Source organism: Solea senegalensis, linkage group LG1, assembly GCF_019176455.1.
Source record: "Solea senegalensis isolate Sse05_10M linkage group LG1, IFAPA_SoseM_1, whole genome shotgun sequence".
NCBI classification, from domain to species: domain Eukaryota; kingdom Metazoa; phylum Chordata; class Actinopteri; order Pleuronectiformes; family Soleidae; genus Solea; species Solea senegalensis.
In genome coordinates, this window is record NC_058021.1 from 1,167,854 (window position 1) to 1,193,534 (window position 25,681).

A 25,681-nucleotide genomic window follows, 5' to 3' on the forward strand; every position below is an offset into this window, starting at 1 on the left:
ACTACACCTCATGATTCTGCAATATCTTAATATCTGAAGATTGTAAACATTCACTACACGCAGATTTATCGTAAATAGGTTTGTTTTTACCGTAAGCCGAGCACATCTCACAGGACAAAAAGGGAAAAGTATACAGTGGGAGTATTTAGAGGATACTCCCACTGTCCTGAAGATACATAAGTATATTTGTATGATTTTTCAAAGGCAAAAAATCTACAGCAGTTACACTGAACCCAAGAGAATATTGACCGAACCTGACTTTGCCCAAACAGAACTCTAAATGCAGGGTGTATTTTTTGAGGCTTTACGTCACAGGTGGTTACAGTCTTTATTTATTGCACTATAACCACTGATCACTATCCACATAATTCAACGATCATAGTGTGTTTTGAGTTAAATAACATCCACCATGGATGGCTTCAATAGCCTGTGTGTTGCGTTCACTGTCCCACCGTAAATAGTAACGCCTGCTCAGAGACACTTGGTTAAATACTTTGTACACCATACTTTCTATAAAGTAATTAAAAAAGTTTCATTAACAGAACTTGAAGTAACTCTGCCAATTGACCCGACCCGACCCGACCCACGTAAAACAATCATTTCTGGTTCCTGATGGTATCCATGCTCTTCTTCACATACATCCAGTGTGGACCAGACATTAAGTTGTGACCTCTTCAGAATTCATTTGAAATAGTTAAAGCGTTGTTTTTCTGTGGCTCCCAAAATGAACAGTAAGTAAAGAAAATCAATTGAATCCCCCATAACAATGTAAACAAACTCTAAGATGCAACAGAATATGACTGGGATACGATGCTCATTTCAACCTAACTATATTCACACACACACACACACACACACACACACACAGCACCGTGCACGGCCATCACAGCCATGAATGCAGCACCATGGACATAAATGTGGGAGAGGAGGAATCATTCCATGTTCTGTTGTTATTATTGCTTCTATAAATAGTAATAGCAGGACAAATTGTCCCCCAGCAGAGGGGGGAGACCCTCCCCCCAGCAGAAGACTGGTGGGAAACAGTGGCCTTTAATTGTCTATTACCCCCAGGGCCCCAAATCATCCAACCCAGTGTGAGAAGAGAGCAGTGAAATCCTTTGAGAACTACAGCAGAATGTATCAGAGAAAGTTCTGAAAATCATTGGCACATTTGAAAGTTTAAACTTGAGAAAAGCTGCTAAAAAAATGTGTTCAATACTATTCTCATCATTCATTATTTTTCCATTTTTCACCTGACAACAACAAGACCACTATTTTTGCATCTTTTACTTTACTATTCTTTCTTTAAATTGTTTGTTTGATGATCTGACTCATGAAATGAATTATATTGAGCCCTGTCTCAAGTTTTGAAAAATAAGGATGGCAACAAACATCAATGCTAATGCATATGCTAACACCTACATGAGTGTGCCTTGTGACTTCCCACCGGAAGCATCTTTGGCAAAAATAGAGCAGACGAAGAAGAAAACTACGACGGATGCTAATCAAAGCTGAAGCTGATGTATGACTTTGGTTATTGTTGTACACGGTGCTTCATAATGTGGGAACATATCTATCGTGCTCATCCTCCATCATGGCCACGAGGAGTCACAGTGGTAACAATAATAATGATAAATCTTTTCCTCAGAATTCTCACTCTTTGTAGAATTCTTAAATGGTAACATAAGTTAAAGTCAGAATAATTGCATATGGAATTATCTTTCTTAAATAATATATACAGACAGCAGATATTGTTCCACACGAGTGTTTGTACATCAGCATTAATGATGCCTTTGCAGACTCATGGCACATCACAGAGGCCGGCTTTTTAAATATGGTCCATTTTGTCCTGGAGGACATAATAATTATGGTGTCCAAAAACAACTTGGAATGTCCACAGCTCACTTTTCCATTGAGTCAGTCCATCTCAGATGAATGTCGGTCCAGAGAAGGAAGAAGGTACAACAGGCAAGAGTAATATTTTGACATTAAAAGTTAAAAGTTAAAGTTAGTTAAAGTTATGCATCAGTGCTTCCATAATAACCTTTCAGCATATTATCAATCAAGTCAGGACAGTTGAGTGTGAGCAGCAATAACATGTCAGTATCAGCAGAGACTGTCTCATATGAAATGAATGAGTTTGCCAATTATTACTATTTTTATAGCCAACGCATGAAATTCTAATTCATGTATCATTTTTCCACTGATCCTAGAAACTGAGTCAGCTTTCATCTCAGTTTGTTAATGAAGTAGATTAAGATTAAGAAGTGGATTAAGAATGACATATATTTACACGCACACACACAATCAGTGAATTTAACCCGTTCTTTTCACACAGGTGTGCATGCTCTGTTGAACCACTCACAGCCTTATCTCGTGCTCGCTTTAATGAACCTTTAATGAACTGTTTGTTTAATGTGTTGTCGCTGGTTTCTTGGTAGTTGGGAAAGGGGAGTTTCCTCATTCATACGTTAAAAGGTTTTCCCTGAGGCCTGGTCATAACTTATCGTCTGGGATTACTGCCGTGTATATATTTATGAAGGAGAGTTCCTTTTGAGAACATCCATGAGGAAAACTACATGGACTGTAACAGTCGTCTTTGTCAGCCACTTGTTGTTTGTCAGTTGTCAGTTTGTTGTGTTTCAGTAACTTGTGTCCATTTCATGCAGTACTTTGTACTTGCAGCGTGACCCTGTTGGTATGTGGCTGTTGTATGTTGCACCCTTGGTCACTTACATTACTGTTTAATCAAATGAGCTATGATCACAATATGCCTGGTCGTAACACGCTTATAGCCCAAGAAAACATACAAAAGAAAAAGAACTCTGAGAGAATATTACTGCATAATAAGTATTTTGAGTACATCATCATCTACAGTATGTTTTCATGTAGCCAACACATCAAAGGTCTACAGACACAGTGTTATGTATCCATCTTACATATAAATGTTTTGACTTGACAGGTTTATAGCTCACATTTCTCTGTGAGCATGTGTCTCACTGACAGAACGATGTCCAGCGATCAGCAGCTGAGTAAACTCTACTTGTGAAGAGATAAAAGTAGTTTTTCAGAACAGGGACTTAAGGAAAAGGTAAAGCTGGGTCATGTGACTGTGTCATGTGAGGATTATACTGTATGTGCAATGACAGTGGATGAGATAAGCGTGAGGCAGGTGACACTGTAAGACCGAGCGACATCACACTCACTATTATCTGAATGGAGTGAATTTCATCCCCACTGAGCTTAACCTCTCTGCTGGCCTGACTGTGTGTGTGTGTGTGTGTGTGTGTGTGTGTGTGTGTGTGTGTGTGACAGGGATTAACATGAATGAGATGATTCATTATAACCAGTGAATGACATTACTCTAGTGCAAGATGAGACAGTTCAGCTTTCTGTAACAAAGACAATAATCATTTAAATAGTTCATAACGTCAGTTCCAGCCTAACCAGAACCTTATCCTAACCTACCCCCGTCCTTAACCTAACCTCATTTTCACTTATGACCTCTAACCTTAACCAGTACCTCAAAAATAAGGTTCTGGCTTACTAGGACCAGGCTTTGATTTCTATCTGGTCCTGACAAGGTCACTGTTTATGCTAGGGATGAGCCACCTGGTCTTGTTATCAGTCTAATACTGGTTAAAAAAATAAATGATAATAATAATAATAATAATAATAATAATAATAATAATAATAATGATAATAACTGGATCAGACAAACATCCCTACAGTATAAACCACATGCTTCACTATGCACAGGCTGTAGAAATGTTAATGAAATCAGCAACAGTTTTTTAGCTGAGTCATGCTGAGTCATGCTGTGGGCTGCGTCTGTCTTCTTAATGAGAGCAGAATATTTGTTACACAGTGGGAGAATTGTGTATTTGAAACTGCTTGAAATGAGCAGGTGGTAAATGTGTTTGAAAACAGTTGTTAGCAGCTTCATCATCTCAAAGGAGCAAAATGACATCTGTAGATACTTGAGGGTCTAATATCAGTATGGGACACAAACAATGATACTGAACCATCCCATAGTTCATTAGAAATAAAAGAGAAATAAAAGAGGGATGACAGAGTGAAGCAAAGGTTAAGAATGGATGGATGGATGGAGGGAGGAGGGGGAGGTATGGAGCGAGTAAAGGCTGAGCTGCACTTTTCCTCTGCTTCAGTGTTCACAGCCAAACACGGCAGTACATGTGAGCGTGTACGAACGGCACAATAAAAGACACGTCTTCCTCTCTTCTTCACGGGTCTGTAAAAAGCTCAACATCCTCCTCCTCCTCCTCCTGCTGCTGCTGCTGCTGCTGCTGCTGCTGCTGCTGCTGCTGCTGCTGCACACCTTGCATTGTTATTGGAGAGGAGGGGAGTATAAGGGGGGGATGGGCAAGTGAAGGACAAGACAAGGAAAAACAAACTAAAGCTTTCCAGGATTCTGTAGCACACGTGTGTGATCGTGAATATTTGGGTTTTGGTCCATGATCAGCATCATCACTGTCTATCATGAGCCCAAAGGACGGCTTCATTTTTCTTTATTTAGATTCCTGTGATGTTACTCTGAAGGGACAGTTGAGGGTTTTTGTATGAGATACAGTCACACAGCTCATGTGGATTTAACGTTCACGCCTCTCAGATGAGTTCACGTCACAGCACACAGGAGTTACTGATCCACAAAAAACAAAAAAAGGACGACACGCCCTGAACAACATATAAGCATCAAAGGTGACAAACGACGTCACACTGAAATGACTTTTTAGTTATTCATGAGTGAACAATGTGTATCATGTGTGGCTCATGTCAAAAGTCAACATCCTTTTTTGGATTTTCTTCTTCTTCATTTTACATATGACAAACATATGTATTACAAGCAGAGACTGAGACGACCAGCCTGTGTCTATTCTTGTGATATTGTAGAATATAGAAGATTTTTCTCTCTCTCTCTCTCTCACCAGAAGCATGCAGGTATTTTAATAAATATGCTGTGGTGTCTGAGTGAAGCACAGGAAACAATGTAAAGGGCCAAACAGCCAGCACATGTCATCATGTACACAACAGTTACAGTATGATGACATTTAACCACGGAACAACTGGAATATCTGAACGTGCTCTTGAGTTCAGCTATGTGTGTCCTGTGTGTCTTCCAGTCGTAAGAACATCCATCACAGTTAAAACACAAAGTAAATAGTAATCAGTAGATTGTAAACGCTAAACGTCTTGAGGAACACTCAACACTGTTCCCACTCACCCATTCACATGCAGTCACTCACACATTCATGCAGGGGGAGCCAGTACTGGATCATTACACTATGATGACATTACCTGGACCTTTGCTTATGTACATGATACTTGTATTACTCTAATAATACCACAGTCTGCACTTCAACTATTATCCAATACAAAGTGTCTAAAACACAAATAACGTCATTGTCACATCGGAACAGTATTTACCACTTTTTATACGAGATGAAGAGTAGACGATGATAGATGACCAGTCCCTGTCTATGATGATCAAAAAGTGTAGAGCGAGGGTTGAACCACTGACCAACCACTTAGACAAACATCACTCACCGACTTCAGACTCACAAAGTCGGACTCAGAGTGTGAGTCAGGATCTTATCTTACATACCACACATTCTCAAAGTGTGTCTGCCTTGTGTTTTTCACAGGACACGTCAGGTCAAACGTTTGGATGAGGAGCCTGGAGTTTTTCATAAATATCATCAGTGAAGTGTAAAATGGCTGCTGCACACACAATGATGCGTTTTATTCTGAAAGTCAAAGTGGAAGAAACGTCCTGTCATCCTGGTTTGGTAGATTAGCAGACCACACTCACAGATTCATGCAGTCTTTAAAGATGCTGCAACACCTCCACTGATTCTGACAGCAGGTAACGTCACTGGTCAACAGGCTTGGCTATTTCCTTTTTATCATTGTCTGTGTGACCATGGCAACCACGGGAGAAAACATCAATGAGTCAGGGTCACGTTTTGATGTGATGTGAAGTTTTTGAATTAAAAGTCGTTTGTCATCATGTCATATTATTCTTTGTTTCCACTGTCCCGTTCTAACTGAGTGACTTCAGCAGAGGTAGAACATGGAGACGCCTGTGGCTCAATCTCTGTTCCACTGTGACCTATTTCCCAGAGAGCCCTGTGCCTCCCAGTTTTTGTGATGGATGCTTTCAGACATGATTCTCTCCTCCCTTTTGTTTTAATGGCTTCAGAGATGCAGAGAGTGCGTGTGTGTGTGTGTGTGTGTGTGTGTGACAACACAAGCACATGTCAGTCACAGGCACGTTCACATGTATGAATGGTGTTGCATCATTTACATTGTTATTTGGACCAGTAGGAGGAAGAAGTGACGTGAGTGATAATGGTTTGAGTTCCTTGCAGGGTCGGGATGAACATCACGCTGTAAGATGGATGGTAAATAGCCTGATTATGAATCCTGACGGGCCACGCGGTTGTGCAGTGGTTAGCACTCTTGCCTTTGCAGCAAGAAGACTCTGGTTGGAACAAGGGTCTTTCTGCATGGAGTTTGCATGTTCTCGCCGTGTGTGGGGGGGTTTTCTCCGGGTTCTCCGGCTTCCTTGGTCATAATGGATAATAATGGATTTGCTTTAATTCTTTTGTTTTGTAATCGTTTGGAAACATATACATATATCCTGATTACAACACAAGTTTCCTGAGACAGAGAAACATCCCTGTTACTTTTCCAGCACTGAATGGAGAGACTTTTTCTTCACACAAAGAAATCCCTCCAACATAAATCAGATTAAAATTCTCATCTACTCTCCATCATCTACAGTATATCACGGCCAGAATCTGCTTCAAGGGCAAAAACAACAGTGATACACAATAACAGTAATACTTCATACTAATATTCACTTTTATCACTCTATTTTATGGTCTGTAAGATTTCCTGAGGAACTTATACGATGTGTTTATGTATGAACCACAAGAATGAAGCACCACTGATAATCCTGTGTCACACAGGACAACTGTATACTTAGATTTTAATGCTTAATTTTAATGACTTGATTCCATATTGGATGAAACAAAGCTTTTATAAGTTTAGTACTTTAGCAACCTCCTAATTACCTCTGCCAATAAAGTTTTTATTGCCATCTGCCTGCCTGTCTGCCAACAGTACTGTTAAAGTAGTAATACTATTACTGTTACTACTACTTCATCAATTTATGTGGAGTTTTGTGGAAGGAAGAAGCCTCACAGAAAAACCTGAGGATCCAGGTATTTGCTTTCACAAGCATCCGTTTGATCAGTTTTTTAATTCAGCCTCAGGGTTTAGACAAAACAAGTGCAGCATCACACGAGCTGTTAAAACATTAATAATTCATTCAATTCTATTTTTCTGATACTGTGTTTACTTTATACATACGACAATAACAGTTCAGTTTGTCTTTATTAGCAACATTGTTTAAGACATTTAATTTTTGAGGGATTTGTGTTTTCATGTACCAGCACTCATTTCCCATAATGCACTGTTGTTTTGTGCATTCTTTATTGAAAACTCATATTAATGCTGTTAAGTGTTGAATTGTATGTTAACAAATTCTTAACAGTGCACTCATTTCTAACATGGTGGACTCTGTTGTCATGACAATGGAAGCAGCGATAATGAATACTTCCTCTAGACTTTTCCATTCCTCAACATTTTTTTTGCAACCCACTTAATTTTGGGTTGTTTCACCATTTGAGAAAACTGGTTTAGACCAAACCTAAACTGAGGGACGGATAAGTATGACCAGAGCTGTCATGGCATAGCATTGTCGTGTTAATCAGGGGTAAAGGTTGAATTGATGTGGCACTAAATGAGGTCAGTATTGTGACCTTGTGTCATTATTAGCAGTTTTCATTTTTATTAAAAAAAAAGTAATTTCATAAGCACAAATCACAAGTTTAAGTTTAAGTGTAAAAACACTAATTTACCAGCATCTAAAAATCTCTGCAGCATGTTTTCATGCTCATTATGGTTTGGTTTAAGAGTATTTGAGACAAGATATCTTGTTAAATTTTGGATATTGTCATCTTGTGATTTGATTTATATCATATCAAATAGATTCCATATTACTAGCCCTAGTATTATATTATCAGCCCTAGTTTGAACTAATAGATTAAAGTAAGATGAACCTTTAAACTACAAGCACAGGAATCAGGAAACATCATGAAAGCAATGACCGGATGTGAACAGTGATCTACTCTGACCTCTTCCCCGGAGGATTTATGCTGCTGTAATGTCATGTTTCCATCTTTGGACCACAGTCATCGGTCACCGCTATAAACGACATCAGTCTTTAAGAAAACAGCTTAAAAACTGACCATCGACGTGATCATCCTGAATCTTGTCTCAACACAACTGTGTACACAATAGTCATGTTTTCTTTTAAAATGCTTAATGTGACAACATGAAATGACTTGCTGCATGTGGTGAAAGACACATACACTTCATGACATGCTTGCCTGTCATGTTTCTGACCAAACAAACAATGTTCCACTGGGAATCTGCAGAGCTACTGTATATTCAATCATCCTCCAACTCTAAAATCAAGTCTTTAAAATGGTGAGAACCAGACAAAATGTCCTCACTTACCAATGGTTTCTAGGTGTTTTGGCCCTCACATTGATATGTATACAATAATACACACATTTACTAACATTATTGAATAGCATTCTCAGTGAGGACACTCATAGACATAATGCACTCGCTCGCCCATTACACTAACCTTAACCATCACAACAAAATACCTAAGCCACAAGCTCTTAACCTAAGCCACAATCTTAACCCACAATCTTAACCTAAGCCACAATCTTAACCTAACCCACATCTTAACCTAACCCACAATCTTAACCTAAACCACAATCTTAACCTGCCACAATCTTAACCTAAGCCACAATCTTAACCTAACCCACATCTAACCTAAGCCACAATTAACTTGCCACAATCTTAAACTAAGCCAATCTTAACTCTAACCTACAATCTAACTTGCCACAATCTTAACTCTCTTAACCTAAGCCTAACCTAAGCCACAATCTTAACCTAAGCCACAATAACCTAACCCACGACTAACCTAACCCCATCTAACCTAAGCCACCATCTTAACCTAAGCCACAATCTTAACCTAACCTACAATCTTAACCTAAGCCACAATCTTAACTCTAAGGCCATCTTAACCTAAGCCTCTTAACTCTAAGCCACAATCTAACTCTAACCTAATTTATCTAACTCTAACCCACTTAACCTAAGCTACCATCTTAAAAGCCACAATCTTAACCTAAGCCACAATCTTAACCTAACCCACAAACTTAACCCAAGCATCTTAACCTAAGCCACAATCTTAACCTAAGCCACAATCTTAACCTAACCTAAACCTAATTCTAAGCCCTGAAAAAGCCCTTTTCATCTTTCAGCAGGACTCAGTATGAGGCTAATGCTACGTTGATGTCTCTCCCTCTCACACTGCTGCAGTGAGAAGAGTCACGTGATGACAACAGAAACAGAGGATGACAGGTACGGACAGTGACTGTGAGCCAGCGAGATGCAATCAGAGGAGCATGATCACAACACGAGGGATTAGAGAAAAAGAGTATTGTGTGTGTGTGTGTGTGTGTGTTAATCTCCAAAATGTACATGCATAAGATGACATGGTTGTAAGAGGCTCGTGAGCTTTGTGCTGCCTTTCATTTGCATTGTGTTTAAATTCACATAACCAGAGGATTAACATGTGTAGTGGAACGCTAACTTTAGTGTCAGGTTTGATCCGTGTTTTTATCACTGACACCACTACTGTACATACTGTATATGACTTAAATCCCCTTTAATCAAATGCAGTCAAAAACCCAGTTAAACACTCTTTCTGTTCAATGATCTTTTCATATTGTTACCTGGAAACAGTTGTAAAGAGCAGGGAGTGGACTTTTCTGTTTCAGCTCAGGAAACATGGCTGCACAAAAAAGCAGCATTGCACGAACTGACCAATGACAGCGGAGTGATTTTTTTATTTGGAAGCTGGATTTCATTCTTTAAAGTAAAAATAGCTTTTCTTCAAAACCGATCTCGCAGACGGCCTCTCTGGAATTTATTAGAGGAACGTAATCCCTGTAATACGGCATACCTTTACTGAGGACTGCTCCAAAAACTGCTTAAACTAAACCCACATGCAGGTCTGATTTGAAAATATTAACCCTGGGAAATTAAAATGTCATCAAGTGCTCAATTATTTTAAGGCAAAATTAAATAAGTGTTTTAAATTCATAATTTTTATCTATAGGTTTTGTATTATTGGTCAAGTAAGAACAAATGAATCAATACATATGTGTCATCCATTGTAATCAGAATTCATAGCACATTTTTGAATATTTTATCAAAATGATTAATCATTACACTCACAGTGAACATAGATGTGAGTTCTGACCGTCTCAACACAACACGCAGTATTTACTTGAACTGACACTCAACCATTGTTGCCCTCCTGTCGTCTCTGTACACTCGTGTTCAAACAACCAGACACAATTCAAATTAAAAACACACACACACACACACACACAATGTACTCTGCACTCACTTCATTTAAAACAACACGTAGCTCATGGGCTGAGTCAGACTCCTGAAAGCTGAGAACCACCACGAGCACGAGCTCGGAAAACAAGCCAATACAGAACACGCCGGAAGAAAGCGGGCGGTGAAAGACTGAAGCTGATTTATGCACGACTGGTAACCATCACACCCAAACACATCACCCGCTGACAGCGTCAGCTGACGCACGCACACACACACGCACTGCAAATCCAATCTAACCCTGGATAACACACTAACCTCAGGCAGGGTGTCTGTCTGCACATCTGCTCACACACACACACACACACACACACTGAGCTCACAGCATCCATATGTATGACAACAGGGAAATGCAGAGCTGTCTCACACCCGCATCATGTGTGTGTGTGTGTGGCACTTACCTGTGGTAGAATGCAGACTCTCTAAGCTCCAGTAGTGAGACAGGACCCCCCTCAGAGTGCCGCTTAAACTACCTCCTCCTCCACCTCCACCTATACATCCACCCACCCCAAGACTTCCATCCACCATGCTGTCAACTCCTCCGCCTGTGGGGCTTCCTCCGTCAGAGTCCGAGCCTGGCGACAAACCTGAGCTGCCGCTACTGCCACAGCTGCCCGTGGGCAGGGGCACGCCCCCCTCCAAGCCCTGCTGGGTCCGCATCCCAATCTGGATGCACCACAAGAACGGGGGGAACGGAAGTGGACAGTGAAGAAGTGAGTGGAAATGAAGAGGACGCAAAGACCCTGAGCAGGTGGTTTATTCCTAAGGCAGGGAAAGAATGCAGAGAAGGAGTAAAAGGAGGAGTAATACGAGGAGGAGGAGGACGAGGAGGAGGTCTCCTGGCTGATATCTGCTGCACTATTTGCTGAGGTAAGCTTCAGCTGTCAACATGCTGCTTCCTCCTCCCATACACAGAAGAAGAGAGCTGGCACAGTGCTTCTCTCTCTCCCTCTCTCTCTCCCTCCTCCCGTTACCTCTCTGTTCTGGATGGCCTCTCATTCAGATCCTGCCTCCTCCCTCCCGGCTTCTGTTTCTCTGGCTCTCTACCCATTTGCACGCTGCTTCATTTCCTCACACATTGTCAGCCTCTCTCTCTCCGTGCGTCTCCCTCTCTCTCTCTCGCTGACATCAGTGGGGGTCCTGTAGGGGGATTTCTGCCACTCGACAATGTCATTTGCCTCACGACAGTACGGAACAATGTGCAGCATCTATTTAACACGAAGAACGCCACACACACACACACACACACTAACACACACACACACACACTCCGTGTTTGTTTTCATGTCGTCCACAGTGTTCACAGCAGATTTACTCACAAACATGTGACAAATGAGCTTTAACTAGTAGTTTTTATCCAGTTGAACGTTTGCTCAAAAGGAGATTAAGGAGATTATTATGTCATTACCAAAAGGATTGGAGATGTATGGAGAACTTGGCTCTGATCAAGGTAAGGAATCAAGGATGCATCAAAAGATCTATATGAATGTTTACAGGAGGAACACAGATGAAGCACTCACACTATATAATCACCATGGATGAAAAGCATGAATATTTTACATGTGATGAAGTGGTGAACCTGTCCAGGTCGTACCCCGCCTTTCACCTTATGACAGCTGGGATTGGCACTAGCGCCCTCAAGTAGAGGAGAAAGCAGTGGAAGGCGATTGAGTGAGTGACTTAAAAACACAAATACCACAAGGGGGAGCCTGGAATTCCAGGACCTCATGACTTAAAATTATCTTATTTACAATTGTAAGACTTTAAATATCCTATCTGTGATGTAAAAACTATATTTCTTATTTACCAAAATGTAAGATTAAGTGCTATCAGCGCCATGTTAAGAACTTCATTTTAACATTGTCACAATAATTAATAAGTTAATAGAAAATCCGGATAATCATGACATTAAATCTTCATCTCTCGCCAATCACTCGTACAATTTCTGGGGTTTGACCTCCAGCCAAACTGAGTGAAAACAGGGCGTGTCTCTGAAATCATGACAGTTATCTGACTGCGTGTGCGTTAACACTGAAAACCCTCTGAAGCTGAACAACTGAAACACGTCTGGAGATAAACTGAAATAAGAAGCGACTTAATGCATGAGACTCAAAGCTGTAGCTGCTGCCAATGGACAACAAAGAACTAAAATAAGGGTTTTTAATATTTCACTGTGTCTTTAGAGGTTACTCTTAAGTAACCTCTAAAGACAGAAAAAACAAGTCTTTGTCTAAATAGAATCTGATGTTATTTGTGTTTTAACTGTGTTGTGGGAGGGACTGAGCTCTGAGTTTCAGTGGGAACTTACTGCAGCCTGCAGGTTCACTGAGGAACTGCAGTGGTTCAGTGTGATTATGTCAAAGTAAATCATGGACGTGTTAAAGATGTAAACCAACAGTAAACCAAGCCACAAAAAAACCTGCGTATCCTTGATGTGAACTGTGCACTTTACTGTAAACGTAAAACTGTGACAAAGTACACAAAGTACGGGTGAATCTGTGTTTCAGATAACAGAGAATATGTCTATCAGTACACAATGGAATATAGCAAACTTCATTATTATGAAGACACAAATATTAAAGGGGCAATCAGGGTTAATTGAAGTGTGTTTTAGATACACAAGCCACCAACACCTTCTCTTTGGACTTTATAAGTGAGCACTTCATTTGTGAGAAAAGGCTGCCTAATAGTAACTGAGGTAAATAAATACAAATAAAAAACATAAGAACTGCTTCACAGGAAGTGATCCATGAGAAGAAGAAGTGATTGAGTTGCATAAGAAACAACATTAAGGTTAATTAGCTTGTCCATCAGCTGTTGTGTTTGTGTTCCTAACTTAATTTGAATTTTCATTCATTACTGAAACTGAGGGTTTAGGTTTTAAATATGTGTTCATTTCAGCCCAAATAATAATAAAACGCTACAAGACACTAACTATAGCGACATCAGCTGGAACTGGGACTAAGGACTCAGGACTTGGGCTGCATGATACTAGGAAATCATGTGATGTGTGATAACGTCGCTTTATATTGTGATGATGAAATTATTTGCAATAAATAAAGAGATTCAAAGAAAGAGAGTTTATACCAGAAGTTGTTGTGCAGGAGCACACCACTGTTGACAATTCAAGCGTTATCGAAATATCTTAATGACGATTTATTTACGACACAATTCAAAGCAAGATAAACCTCTGAACGGGAGATTTCCACACTAAAGTATAAAACCATTCAGAAAACCCTCTGTGAAGGTGGAGACGAAAGAGGGAGAAATGCAGTGTGAAAACATGTGAAAGAAGTGTCCACTTACAGGTGTAAGAGACGTGTCTCCTCCAGCCCAGACAGTCCAGTCCAATGGGAGTGCTGTGTGAGAAGCAGTGGGCCTTGAGCGGCATTCCTCTGAAAGCCTTGATGAGTCCTGAGGTGACGCCGTTATCAGTCTGTGGCAAAGGAAGCGGATTGGTTTCCATCACTGTTATATCACTGATGATGATGATGATGATGATGAACAACACGTATGAGAATATCAATCATTAGACTTCAACCAGAGGATACGAAGAGAAAAGACTACAAACATGAAGTGACGTGCATTAGAGGGCAGAAGACAAGTGGACATGGATCAGACCGCGCATGAGAGAGAACGTAAGAACAGATGTTTCCAGGAAGAAGTGTCAGAAAGGGGGAGGGGCATGCAGAAGCAACGCAGAGGAGGAAGATGATGAAGATTAGAAAGATTTCCTGTGTTTGTGGACATCTTACTTTGTCCATGTCTGCTGATATCAGAGTGTTGAGCTGTCCCACGCTTCCTCTGATGGCTCGTGCCAGTTTGCGTTTATATTTCTTTTGCTCTTCAATCCAAAGGTCGTCTGTAGAGTTTCTCTGACGACGACCCACATCCACCCAGTGGCCCGTCCTTAGCCCACCAAGAACCACCGAGGACTTCCCTTCGCCCTCTACGTCCAAATGCTTTCTTGTTCTGGTGTGGCTGGCAGGTCGACCATCACTGTGTGTGCCCTTTTGAGTGATAGTTAACTGGTTAGTCATAGTTAACTGGTTAGTCTTAGTTACCTTTTCTTCTCCTGTTAAATCCACAGGTATGCAGAATACATAACAGGGTAGACAGTCAACAACTGGACTGAAACAACTGTAGCTTCATGGACACTTCACACACACTGAGCACTGACTCTGCTCTGGTCACTACCTATAAAGTCAACGGTGGACTTTGGTGTAGAATAATGAGCAGTTCACAACCTTCCGTTTTCACTCTGAAATGAGCTAGTTTTTTTTTTCACGTGCATGAGCTGTGACGTCTCAAATGTGCCAAAAACAAAACGAGACAAGGGAGGAAAAAGAAGAACATCCTCAACCTCAGTGATATTATCACGGTGGAGACTGTTGATGCTGAGGGCTGTCCCAATTTAAAATAAATAAATACATTATTATTATTGTTATTGTTATTATAATAATAATAATAATAATAATAACAATAACAATAATACCAGTGAGAATGGGATATTAGCTGAGCCTTTTGTTACGTGGGTAAAATATGATTTTGTCCCTACTAGTAACAAAGTGGTTAGACTTCAATGTCTCAGGCCAGTTCCTGGTTACAATACTGTATATGTCATTACCTCATACGACCACACTGTAATTTAAAGGTAACATGGGGGATGTTTTAAATGAGCCTATATTGTATCATGGTATACAAGCACCAACAGCAGTCGTCCTCAAGTTAAGCTGTTCTTCATGTATATTACATATATAGAAATGGCAGCGAAACCAAAAGACATCACACTGCTGGAGGCAGAGAGGAAGAACGAGTTGACACTGTTATTTAACTTCATCCCCTACACACAGTCACAAAGAAAGAGAGACTTGTTCTCTGTCCCAACAATGAGGGACACAGATACACTCGTCGTTGCCCTGAGACACACACACACACAATCACCACTCGCAGCAGAGTAAGAAATGAATCTATTCCCAGGGATGTGTAACCTTGAGCCACACATTTACTTTGTGGTTGTTTTTCAGATTAATAATTGTTTCATTTGAACACATCTTACCTCCGGATCACTGATGAAGCCAATGGCAAACAGGTTGATGTGTGACTGGCTCTCTGTTCTGTGCTCAGCTGCATCCAGAAGGCTGAGGCTGACACCCAGTGGGCTTGTGGAAGGTTTCAGGGTCTTAGGTCTCTCAGGGGGGTCGGTCAGGCCCTCCACACTGACCGACTGAGCGAGAACAGTAGGACACACAGAAGTGGCCCTCGATGAGTGAGGGAAGCGAAACAGTTTACGCTGAGCTGCTGGTCTGGGGCTGTTGGGTTTAGGGCTCATTGGCCGTAAGGGGCTTTCAGACACGCCCTCACAGGCCACTGAGTGCTGATGAGCAAAGGAAGCAGATGAAGTGGGACTCAGCGGTGAACCCGGGCCGCTGTGGTTGGTTTGTAAGACCGGAGAGTCGTCAAAAAGTGAAGCATTTGGGGAACACTTTCTTCTCTGACCTTCAGATTTGCAGCCAAGTGGGTTTTCATTTCCACTTCCTGGTGAGAATCCACGTTTGGAGATGGGATCAGTGTGGCGTAGGTTTCTAATGGAGGACAGTGACCCTGGATTGCTGGACCTGTCCAGGAGCGGGGAGGACGCAAAGTGTCCACAGTCTTGTCCTGAAGTGATGCTGCTACATTCCCCGTCTGACGCGGTCTGAGGTTTTTTAAGCAGCTCTGCCTCCTTGGCCTTTTTCAGCTTCCTCCAGGATTGTTTGATTTTACCAGAATCCACATCAGTGTCCACAGAATCCTCGTTCTTCTTGTCAATGGAGCGCGACTCGAAAAGACTTGAAAGCGTCTTGTGTGCTTGTGCAAAGCGCATGCGGATGTTTAAACTGTCATTACTCTTGCTCCTCTTGTACGACTGTCTGTTAGGTGAGTCAACTTGCTCAGAAAGGGCATTATCTGGGCTTGTTCCACCGTTACCAACGTGGACACTGCTTTGACTGTCCAGATGAGGGACGTGGTCAGAGTTTGGAGTTGAGTGTAAAAACCCACAGTCCTCTTTTTCTATGTTGTTTCCCACTGGGGACATTTCCTGTTGGAATGTCTGGTCTTTCTCAAAAACCTCGTCATCTAAGTTGTCTGTCCCCGGCCCCTGTTCAGACATCGGGCCCTCTCCTCCATCCAATGACTCCTGGGGTACCTCCTCACTTCTGCAACCCTTTGCACCCTTAGCCTTCCTAAAAGAAGGCATTTTAGCAAAGACAGAAAACGCAGAGCCTCTATTTCCTGTTTGGCTTTGTTTCGTTTTTCTCCTCTTGATCGTTCCATCAGCATCTGCATGTGTGTCTGCAGCAGAAAAGTGGGCGTCCTCATACTCACTGCAGCTGCCACTGACTGAGGTGTAACACACAGCATCGTAGGCAACCGTCATGGGTCTACAATGCTTTTCGCTGTTGCTGCGTTGGACAGGTGTGGCTGTGTGCACGTCGGCCTCTAACTCAGCAGGGTTTGCAGCTTGGTGCCGCGGACCTGCTGGACTGGAGGTGTCCCCTGAAAGGGAAACCACACCCCTGTCCTCGGCAGGCCTCATTATTTGCGGGTCTTTTTTTTCCACTGGATGCTCAGACTCCCAGATTGGCTCTAACCCTCTCACAGTGAGAAGGTTCAGGCTGTTGCTGGGGTGTGAATATACCTGTGGGTGCTCGCTGCACTTTGATTCAGATAAGCTGTCTATCGTTGCAGCAGGAACGTTGTGATCCCGTAGCTGCTTCTCTTCTTTACATTCACTGTAAACATCTACATTTATGGGCCTGAGGGCTTCATCCACATTAGCACACTGGAGCCAAAATGTACTTAAAAGCTTTTTATCCTCTGTTCTTTCTTGTGTTGTTAGTTGTTCTAACTCCTCTGTATGAACATGTCTTGAATATAAATGGTTGCAAAGGTCTTTGCCTTGACTGCACTTTACATCCTCATTGCTCCTGGATCTGTGGACCAGTGAAGAAAGCGACGCCACAGAATTATCCTGAGGATCGTCTACGTTTGCCACATGGTCCGGGGTCAGATCTTTTGTTTGTCCATTATCTTTGCAGCTGATCTGGACTCCAGCTGAGACACAGCCAACACCCTCCCCTCTCTGAACCCTTCTAATACTGGCCTTGGTGTTATTGTTGGAGTCTGAGAGAAGAGAAGTTCTCAAGCTACACAAAGGTTCAGGGAGATCCAGCTGAACTCGCCTTGAATCTGCACTGACAGCGGTTTGTTGGGAAATCGTATCTGGACCTGGACTTGGTCGTTCTCCATTACCAACCTGTCTGGACTGGCCAGCGTCTGCATGTGTTGACGTTTCTCTAATGTCAGGGTTCGTGTTCGGCAGTTGCTGAGACAAAAAGAAAGGATGACTGACACTTGCTCCTGGAATGACTCTCTGCTCCCTGAGCTCAGAAACCCCTGCTGTGCCAGACTGTGGAAGACTGACTTTCCTCACTATTTCCACAGTGTTTTTCTGGTCAAAAACGACACAAGCGTCCTCAGTTTGACGGAGACGAGGGCAGGACGATCCTAACGTCCCGCCTCCTCCTGTAAACTTCCCTGATAACAGACGGGACGTCTCCTCTGCTTCTTGGTTGCCAGATAAAAAAAGCTGATTATCTGAGAACATGTGAGGATGCAAGGATTCCTCAGACGAGTCAGGTCCTGGTTCTGTAGAGTCTAAATGTGCCTCTTGATCTAACTTATTATGAATTCTATCCTGAGTTTGACCCAGACCGCGCCGTGGCTTTAGCGTTAGAGGTCGTGTGTTATCTCGATCCCTCCCAGTGGATTCTTTTGAAACAATCTGCTCAGTAGCGCCGGCGTCCAATGAGAGCGCGGCTGAGGACTCTTGGGAAAAAGTGACAGAGGAACAGATTTCCTTCACTGTCCCCTCTGTGACAGTGGCAGCACACACACACTGCTGTGCCTGGAAGCAGACACCTGACACCTGATTATAACAAACCTGCGGGTGGCTCTCTGACGCGCCTCTGCTGGGGCTTTCCTCAGCAGCTGCACTGGTTTGTGTTCTGAGAGTCTCTGAGTTTGTGTTATTTGATTCCCATGTCTCTGCTCTGTCTGTGTCGTTAGAATGTGCTGGTGTACACACACACTTTGATTTGTGTGCATTTGTTACTCCCGTGAAATGTCCGTCTGTTACGTATGAATCGTTTTTACAGCGAATCTCTATTTTCGGATGAGTTTGGTAACGACACGCTCGCACACTCTCACTGCCCGTGTCGTCAGTGACTATACGATGTTGTTGTAAACTTCCTCTCTGTCTGTGATCGTTAGAGTCACTGATGGATCTCGTTAAACCTGTGTTTTTCTCAGTGTCGCACAGTTTGATGTTATGTTTTTCTACATCCTGTACGTCACAACATCCTAACAGTTCTAGTTGTTGTGCCTCTGTTGCATCTATGTGTGTTTTAGCCTCTGCACACTCATTCCATCTGTGGGGATTGTCCTCCTCAGGTTCTGCCAGCAGCTTGACTTCCTGTGTGTCTGGTGGAGTATTTACCTTTATTCTGTTGTGTTGGCTCAGTAACTGTGAACTGTGTGGCTCTGTGTAACTGTCGAGTTGACTTTCTGTGCAGGCAGTCTGCAAACCGGGTTGTTGTTGCAGGTCACCTTTAATTTCCTCTTGATGTGGATGGGACGAGCAAAGATCTCTGGCGCTGAGCGCTGAGTCTAAATAGTTCTCTGGGCTTTTCCTTCTGCTACAACCAGTTTGTCCCAGACACGCTTTATTCCCATGACTGTTTTTTGCTGTCACTGACTCTCTCCTGCGTCCTTTACTCTGTCCACTGTGGAAGCTGCTGCCCGTTGCTCTGCGACCATCGTACGCTTCCTCCAGCTCGAGCAGGGCAACCAGACACTCCTCCCCGTCTGGAGTTAAATCTGACAGGGCGTCGCTGTGCCATGAGTGAGAGTCAAAATACTCATCAGATGTGTCTCCGCCTCCTAGGCTTCTGTCGAACCTCTCCAAGGAATCTGCAGCAAAATCTCCCTCCTCTGAGGGGTGGGAGTATTCTTCAAGAGCTTCCTGGGGCTGTTGAGACAGAAGAGAAGACACGGGTGAGATAATACACGAGTGGAAATCCTTGTGGGATCCTAGTGGGAATGTATTGATTTTAACCCTGACAAAGATCCTGACAAATATCCAGGATTAAAACTGGATTAAGGATGACACAGTGATGACTGAATATGATGTCACTCTAAAGCCACTGAATCTGAATTTTAATGACTTGATTGACATTTTCATGTTTTTGCTGCCATTAAAATATACAATAAAAATGACATGGCAGTAAGTCTTAAAGAAGTTCATTCATTTGTTCTCTTCACTGGAGCAAATCCCAGCTGACAAAGGTATGGAAAGGTCAGCGGTCTTTTGCAGGGCAAACACAACCATTCACTCTTAAATTCACACCGACGGTGATTAAACTCTGCATGTTTTTGGACTGTGGGAGAATCACAGAGAATCGCGTGAGAAAACCCACGTGTGCACAGGGAGAACGTGCAAACCTTTGAGGATACGTTCATGACCCCTCCCCTCCATAAACATGTACACACACACACCAATCAAGCAGCCAGAGTTGTACTTACTCTCCAGCGTGTCAGTTTATCACACAGGTGAGCACTGAACCAGCTCAGCACTGCTCCCATGGCGTCTCTCACACATGTGCTCATACACACAACAACAACAACACATTTCACAGCGTATCCTCTTTCCAGGCTTTATACGGCTGCAGCGTCCCTGAGCACTCGTAATCCTTTGTCTCTGTGTTTATCTTCCATTATCACCAGTCGACACGACTTAAATTACAGATCCACACCTTCCTTCACCTCAGTGCAGACAAACAAATAACACAAGAACATGTTAGAGATGTGTTCCTGCAACAGCAGGTAGAGTTTAATCTACAGCCTCAAAGCCGCTCGTACACAGTGAGCTCTGCGTCTCAATAACAAGAAAAGGCACTAAGCTGCTATAAATACAACAAGTCAGCTCAATGTAATGCAACTTAAATCACATTAGGAGAACAAATACAGCAGCTCCGTGATTGTACACAAAAAGCAGCATTGTTTACCAAGCTGCCATAAGTGAGCAGAAAATAATCTCCAATAATCAAAGTGAGTGCCACACGTGGTGGAGGCTTGATGGGTGAGAGAGTTGTCTTTCAACTGGAAGGTTGTGAGTTTGATTCTGGGCTCCACTAGTCTACAGCTGGACATTAGTCTAGATGTGCTGCACATGGATGAATGGGTGAATGTGGTGTGAAGCAGCTTTGAGTGGTCGTCAAGAAAAGCGACGTATAAAAAAATTTACCGTTTGTAGACAAGAGGAAAACATTTGTGATTAAAGATTTCGATGAGCAAAAGAATTGGAATCATGCTTTCTTGAGTTTGGGAATGGAATAAATAAATGACTAAAGAAATGGATTCATGTATTTATATTTGATTTGACACAATAACAGTTGGAATAATTGTGTTTAGTAAATTTAGCAGTTTTAATCACCTTCCTCAGTCCAGAGCCACTGTCATGGCGCGTAAATGCTCCTCTCTTCACTGCTGATATACTGCACAGAAGTCACTTTAAATACAAGGACATATAAATATTAAGATATCTTAAAGGTGGACTACATCATCCTCTCATTAGTGTCACTTCAAAAGCTCAACAAACACAAGATTCAGGACAAAATGGAATCGTAAAGATCTGGTTTGTCTCAGACAAACACTGACAAGCTCAGTTCACACTGTGTCTGTGTTATTTTCTGCTAATTAATTACAGCAGAGATTTTCAAAGAAGCTTAAAGGCTTAGCCGTGCTTTTTCAACATATAGTGGAGTGAGTGAATGAGTCACACAGTAATCCATTCACTCGTAGGCTCCGTGTTGTTATTATTCCTCGCTGCATCTGGAGAATATGTTTCATTGATTTTAAGTTCAAACTAAACACATTTGTATCAAAGCAATATTTTGATATTTAATATCATATTTGATCAATTTGCTTTACACTGACTTTAAATATACAATACAAAATAGACACGTGTTTACAAGAGTGAATATTTCAGTGAATTCACTCTTTTCTCTTCTTTTGAAAAGCGGTTATTTAAAGTTACAAACTTAGTAATCATATTTTTAACATCATTATAATTACTTATTATATTATATTAATATATTCAAATCTAAGAGGCTGAGAAATCAGAACGCTTGTTTTAGTTGAAAAAGACTTATTCATCAATTATTAAAGTAGTTGAATTCATTAATCTGGTAATTAATCATTGTATCTTAGATTTAAACAAAAGCACAGAGTTTTATGGAGTCCTGTTTGATCCAAGGTCTACTGTCCCAAAGACAATATATAAATATATATACGTATATATATATATACATATATATATGTATATATATATATATATATATATATATATATATATATATACATATATATGTATATATATATATATATACATATATATACATATATATGTATAATAATACCAACATTCTCATGCAGTGTGTAATATTCATTCAAATGATGGTTATTATTAGACACTGTATGATTTTAAATAATAAATAAATAAAAAGACTTGTGCAGGACTGTAGAACTTTCAATTTCAGTGAATCTAACTCCAGAGAAACACAGCCTCACAACGGTGGGTTACCACTCTCTCCATATTTGTATTCGGTCACCTAAAGCAAGACAAACACTGACCACTGGCTTCACCTGCTTCAGATGTGGATCATCTTGGCGTCTGCTCCCGCTCTTCTTTGTCTTTGTGCCTCCAGCACCAACTGTTGCCTCAGCATTCTAACACTGCACAGAAACAGTGTTGCTTCTTGACGTCCACCCACACCCAGCATGGAGGGAATGTGGACGTGGGTGCAACAGCCACACTGATGTGTCAGGGCCTCAGGGACAGCTCGCTATTGTGCCTGCTGGGCTCCACTGAGTTCACTCACTCACTCACACACACACACACACACACACGCATGGAGAAGCTGCACCAGCTCTGACCCACTGCTGATCCTGACCTCGTGCAACTCCACACAAAAGCATATGACTGATATCTGAGCGACAACAAACAGTTCGATTGCTTTAAAGCCATTTTTAAAGCTTAAATCTCACATTCACAGACAGACCTTACCTCCAGCTGTGTCTTATGGAAAACCAAGAACTATTCATCCCTTCTCACGTTCCTCTCCTTCTGTCTCCATCACTTCATCACTGCCCCTCCTCCCTCCGCCTGCTCTCTGAGGTCATACCCACATCGTTGCCGACAGTCTTGCATCTCAGCAAAGAGCAAGAGGAGGAACCTGATCTCTACATGGAGTAAAGGAGGGGAGGTGATAGTAATCCCTGGGGTTGTATAAACTACATCAGAACATACTCACGCTCTCTTTCATGCTGCTAAAGCGGCATAAAACTAAACATTCAAGGGACATTAAAGGGATAGTTAGGTTTTTATAACGTGTGGTTATATGAGGATCTGACACATGAGACAAGGTGACACACTCTCTGTGAAAACACGCGGCCAGTGACGTTAAAACTGATGTTTAATCTACATGAGCAACGTTCTAACTAATGTTGGAACTCGCTCTGAAGCAAATGCAGAGAAAATAATGGCAGTGAAAGTTTAGGTTTGTTTGAATCTCCAGCAAGAAGGTTCAGTGTGGGTTTATCTTTAAGAAGATAATGTATATATATAAAGCGACGCCTCTTCCACACTTTGTTCTCTATGTTAAACAGAGAAATCCTGCACTTTTAACTTCACACAGACTCTTTGTTTCCTTTAATCAGACAGATATTGTGACATATCACTATATGATTGTCTTGCAATATATTGATTATCACAGAATCATTGTATTGTGATATTATTGATATCATATTACCTTCTTTGAAAAGCAGGAAAAGACTCAGAGGATGCCGACAAATGAAAGCTGCATTTTCAGTTCTACTTAAATTACAGGTTCATCACAACTGCATATTTCACAGCTGTCCTTAATATCAGCATCATGTGCACGGAAGCAGGAGGCACTGACGTGCACATAAATGGGCTGCCATGATGATGTACCAGTTACTACATTACAATCCAGTGGGGAGGAAACTCCGACGTGCAGTGAGGAGGAGGAGGAGGGGGAGGAGGAGGAGGAGGAGGAAGGGAATAGATTTAATATTGGTTCCAATTATTATTATTGGGTTTTTTTAGAAAATAGGTCAAAGACGCTATAAAAATGGTAAATATGTCTTTGATAGTTGACCAGAATTAAAGGTGAAATGTTTTAAATTGTATTATTTATTATAAAATATATTATTATTATCATTATCATACTGTAATAATAGAGAGGATTGAATAGAATTGTCTTTCTCTCCTAGAGCACTTGATTTAAATCACGCTCAAAGGTAATTATGGAATTATTGATCAGTTACAACTAACATCCTGCCTACTGTATCTTTAATGGCTGCCTACATTCCTCATACATAATGCACTAACTTTGTTATCGATGAAAGTTTCCAAAGATAAGTCTTAATGGTGAATGAACGACAGTGGTTACACACAGGAAACAGGACCAGCAGCAGCAGCAGCAGCAGCAGCAGCAGCATCAGCAGCAGCAGCAGCAGCAGCAGCAGCAGCAGCAGCAGCAGCATCAGCAGCAGCAGTCGGCCTTCTCCACTTACATCAGTCACTTAATTATTCATGACTTGAAGAATATGCAGTCTGCTGTGATCAGACACACTAACCCTAACTCTTACACACACACACACACACACATTGTGTAGGTAACAACAAGAACAATTAAAACTCTTTTGGTTTTATTGAAAATGCAAACCTTTAATAACTGCATATGTAACATGTACAAATCAGGTGAATGAAGTAGAAACTGTGATTGAGTGATCGACTTCGTGTCCACAATGCACAGTTCAAGTGTTATTACCAGTTTGCATCGAGTGCAGCTGTTACTTTTAGCTGGTGCTCATCAGTGCACCCATGGGTGTGTGGTCCAACAAATGAGGTGTGGTCAGGCGCTCAGAGGCAGCACACAGCCACTGTGCCATCGACCAACAAGAACTCAGTCTAAAGCATCTAAATCTTCAACAAGCAACGCATTAGAAAATACTCAATCTCAGCTTCAAATCTCAGCTCCTCCTCTTCTTCATCTGCTGATTCGAGAATTGAAATACAAACAAGCAAAGTGTCGACGCCGTGTCTCCTCTTAACTGTAAAACAACAATTATCTCAGCTGCACATCATGTGAGACACTCCTGTCTCATCACCATCAATGTCGTCACTTCAAACCTGAAAGCTTCATTTTTAAACAATGAATTTGAAAGTCAGATTGTTTTATTTTGCTTTTCCTCAGCTCGTGTGAACAGATCCATCTCCTCAGCAGAGAACCATTCACTTCACCAGCACAGCTGCACGTTTGGCTTTTAAACTGATGCAGTGACGAATAATTCTGACACTAAACACAACCCCTGTTGACCATGTGTCGCACTGAGAGGACGCACCATGGAAATAATGTGCTTGAGATCGTCTCAGTCCCCAGTTTTTCTGTTAAGTGATTATGTAATGAGAATCATTTTGTTAGGACAAGAATTGAATCAATGAGAAAGTCCTTTGACTTGAGTTGCTGCCATCTGAGGACTGCTTGTACCACACACAGTGATCAGCCCGTCCCCCCTGTCCCTCAGTGTCTCTGTCCACTTTGTGGTGAGTTAAAATAATGGGTGGTCACAGCAGAAGTAGCCTACAGTGAACATATCAAGATGTGAACACGATGGTCATGAGGTTTTTATCATCTTTGCTGTGAATGGAGGCCTCGGCAGAAGTTTGGACACTTGAGCCTTTACAGCATCTGCTGCTCCCCATCTGCTTTACTCCATCAAACACTGGACTGAAGATTCTACTCTGTTTTTATTTAGTATATTAAGTACATTTAAGTGAAAGTTTCTCTTTGTAAGCTGATGACTCTCCTGCACTATTATTTTACACTGCCAAAACAATGCAATTTTATCTCACACAGATGTTCATGCACTGCTCCCTCCCGCCCTCAGCAGAATGATTTCACTTCAGAGTTAAAAAGTC

At 41.7% G+C, this 25,681-nt stretch overlaps 1 protein-coding gene across 2 annotated transcripts in view; it reads right to left on the reverse strand.

The window, feature by feature from the left end:
• Positions 1–25,681, reverse strand: part of LOC122779572 — a 57,293-nt gene that overhangs the window by 11,113 nt on the left and 20,499 nt on the right. The window contains exons 1-4 of one of the 2 annotated variants that reach the window (XM_044042065.1): positions 20,200–21,001; positions 15,632–19,645; positions 14,328–14,582; positions 13,879–14,008 (exon numbers count right to left, since the gene is read on the reverse strand). In XM_044042065.1, the coding sequence (XP_043898000.1) occupies positions 13,879–14,008; positions 14,328–14,582; positions 15,632–19,645; positions 20,200–20,283 (4,483 nt within the window). In that variant the 5' untranslated portion in view covers positions 20,284–21,001. Of the gene's footprint in view, positions 1–13,878; positions 14,009–14,327; positions 14,583–15,631; positions 19,646–20,199; positions 21,002–25,681 lie in introns of those variants that run through there. The other variant, XM_044042057.1, reaches the window with a different exon arrangement.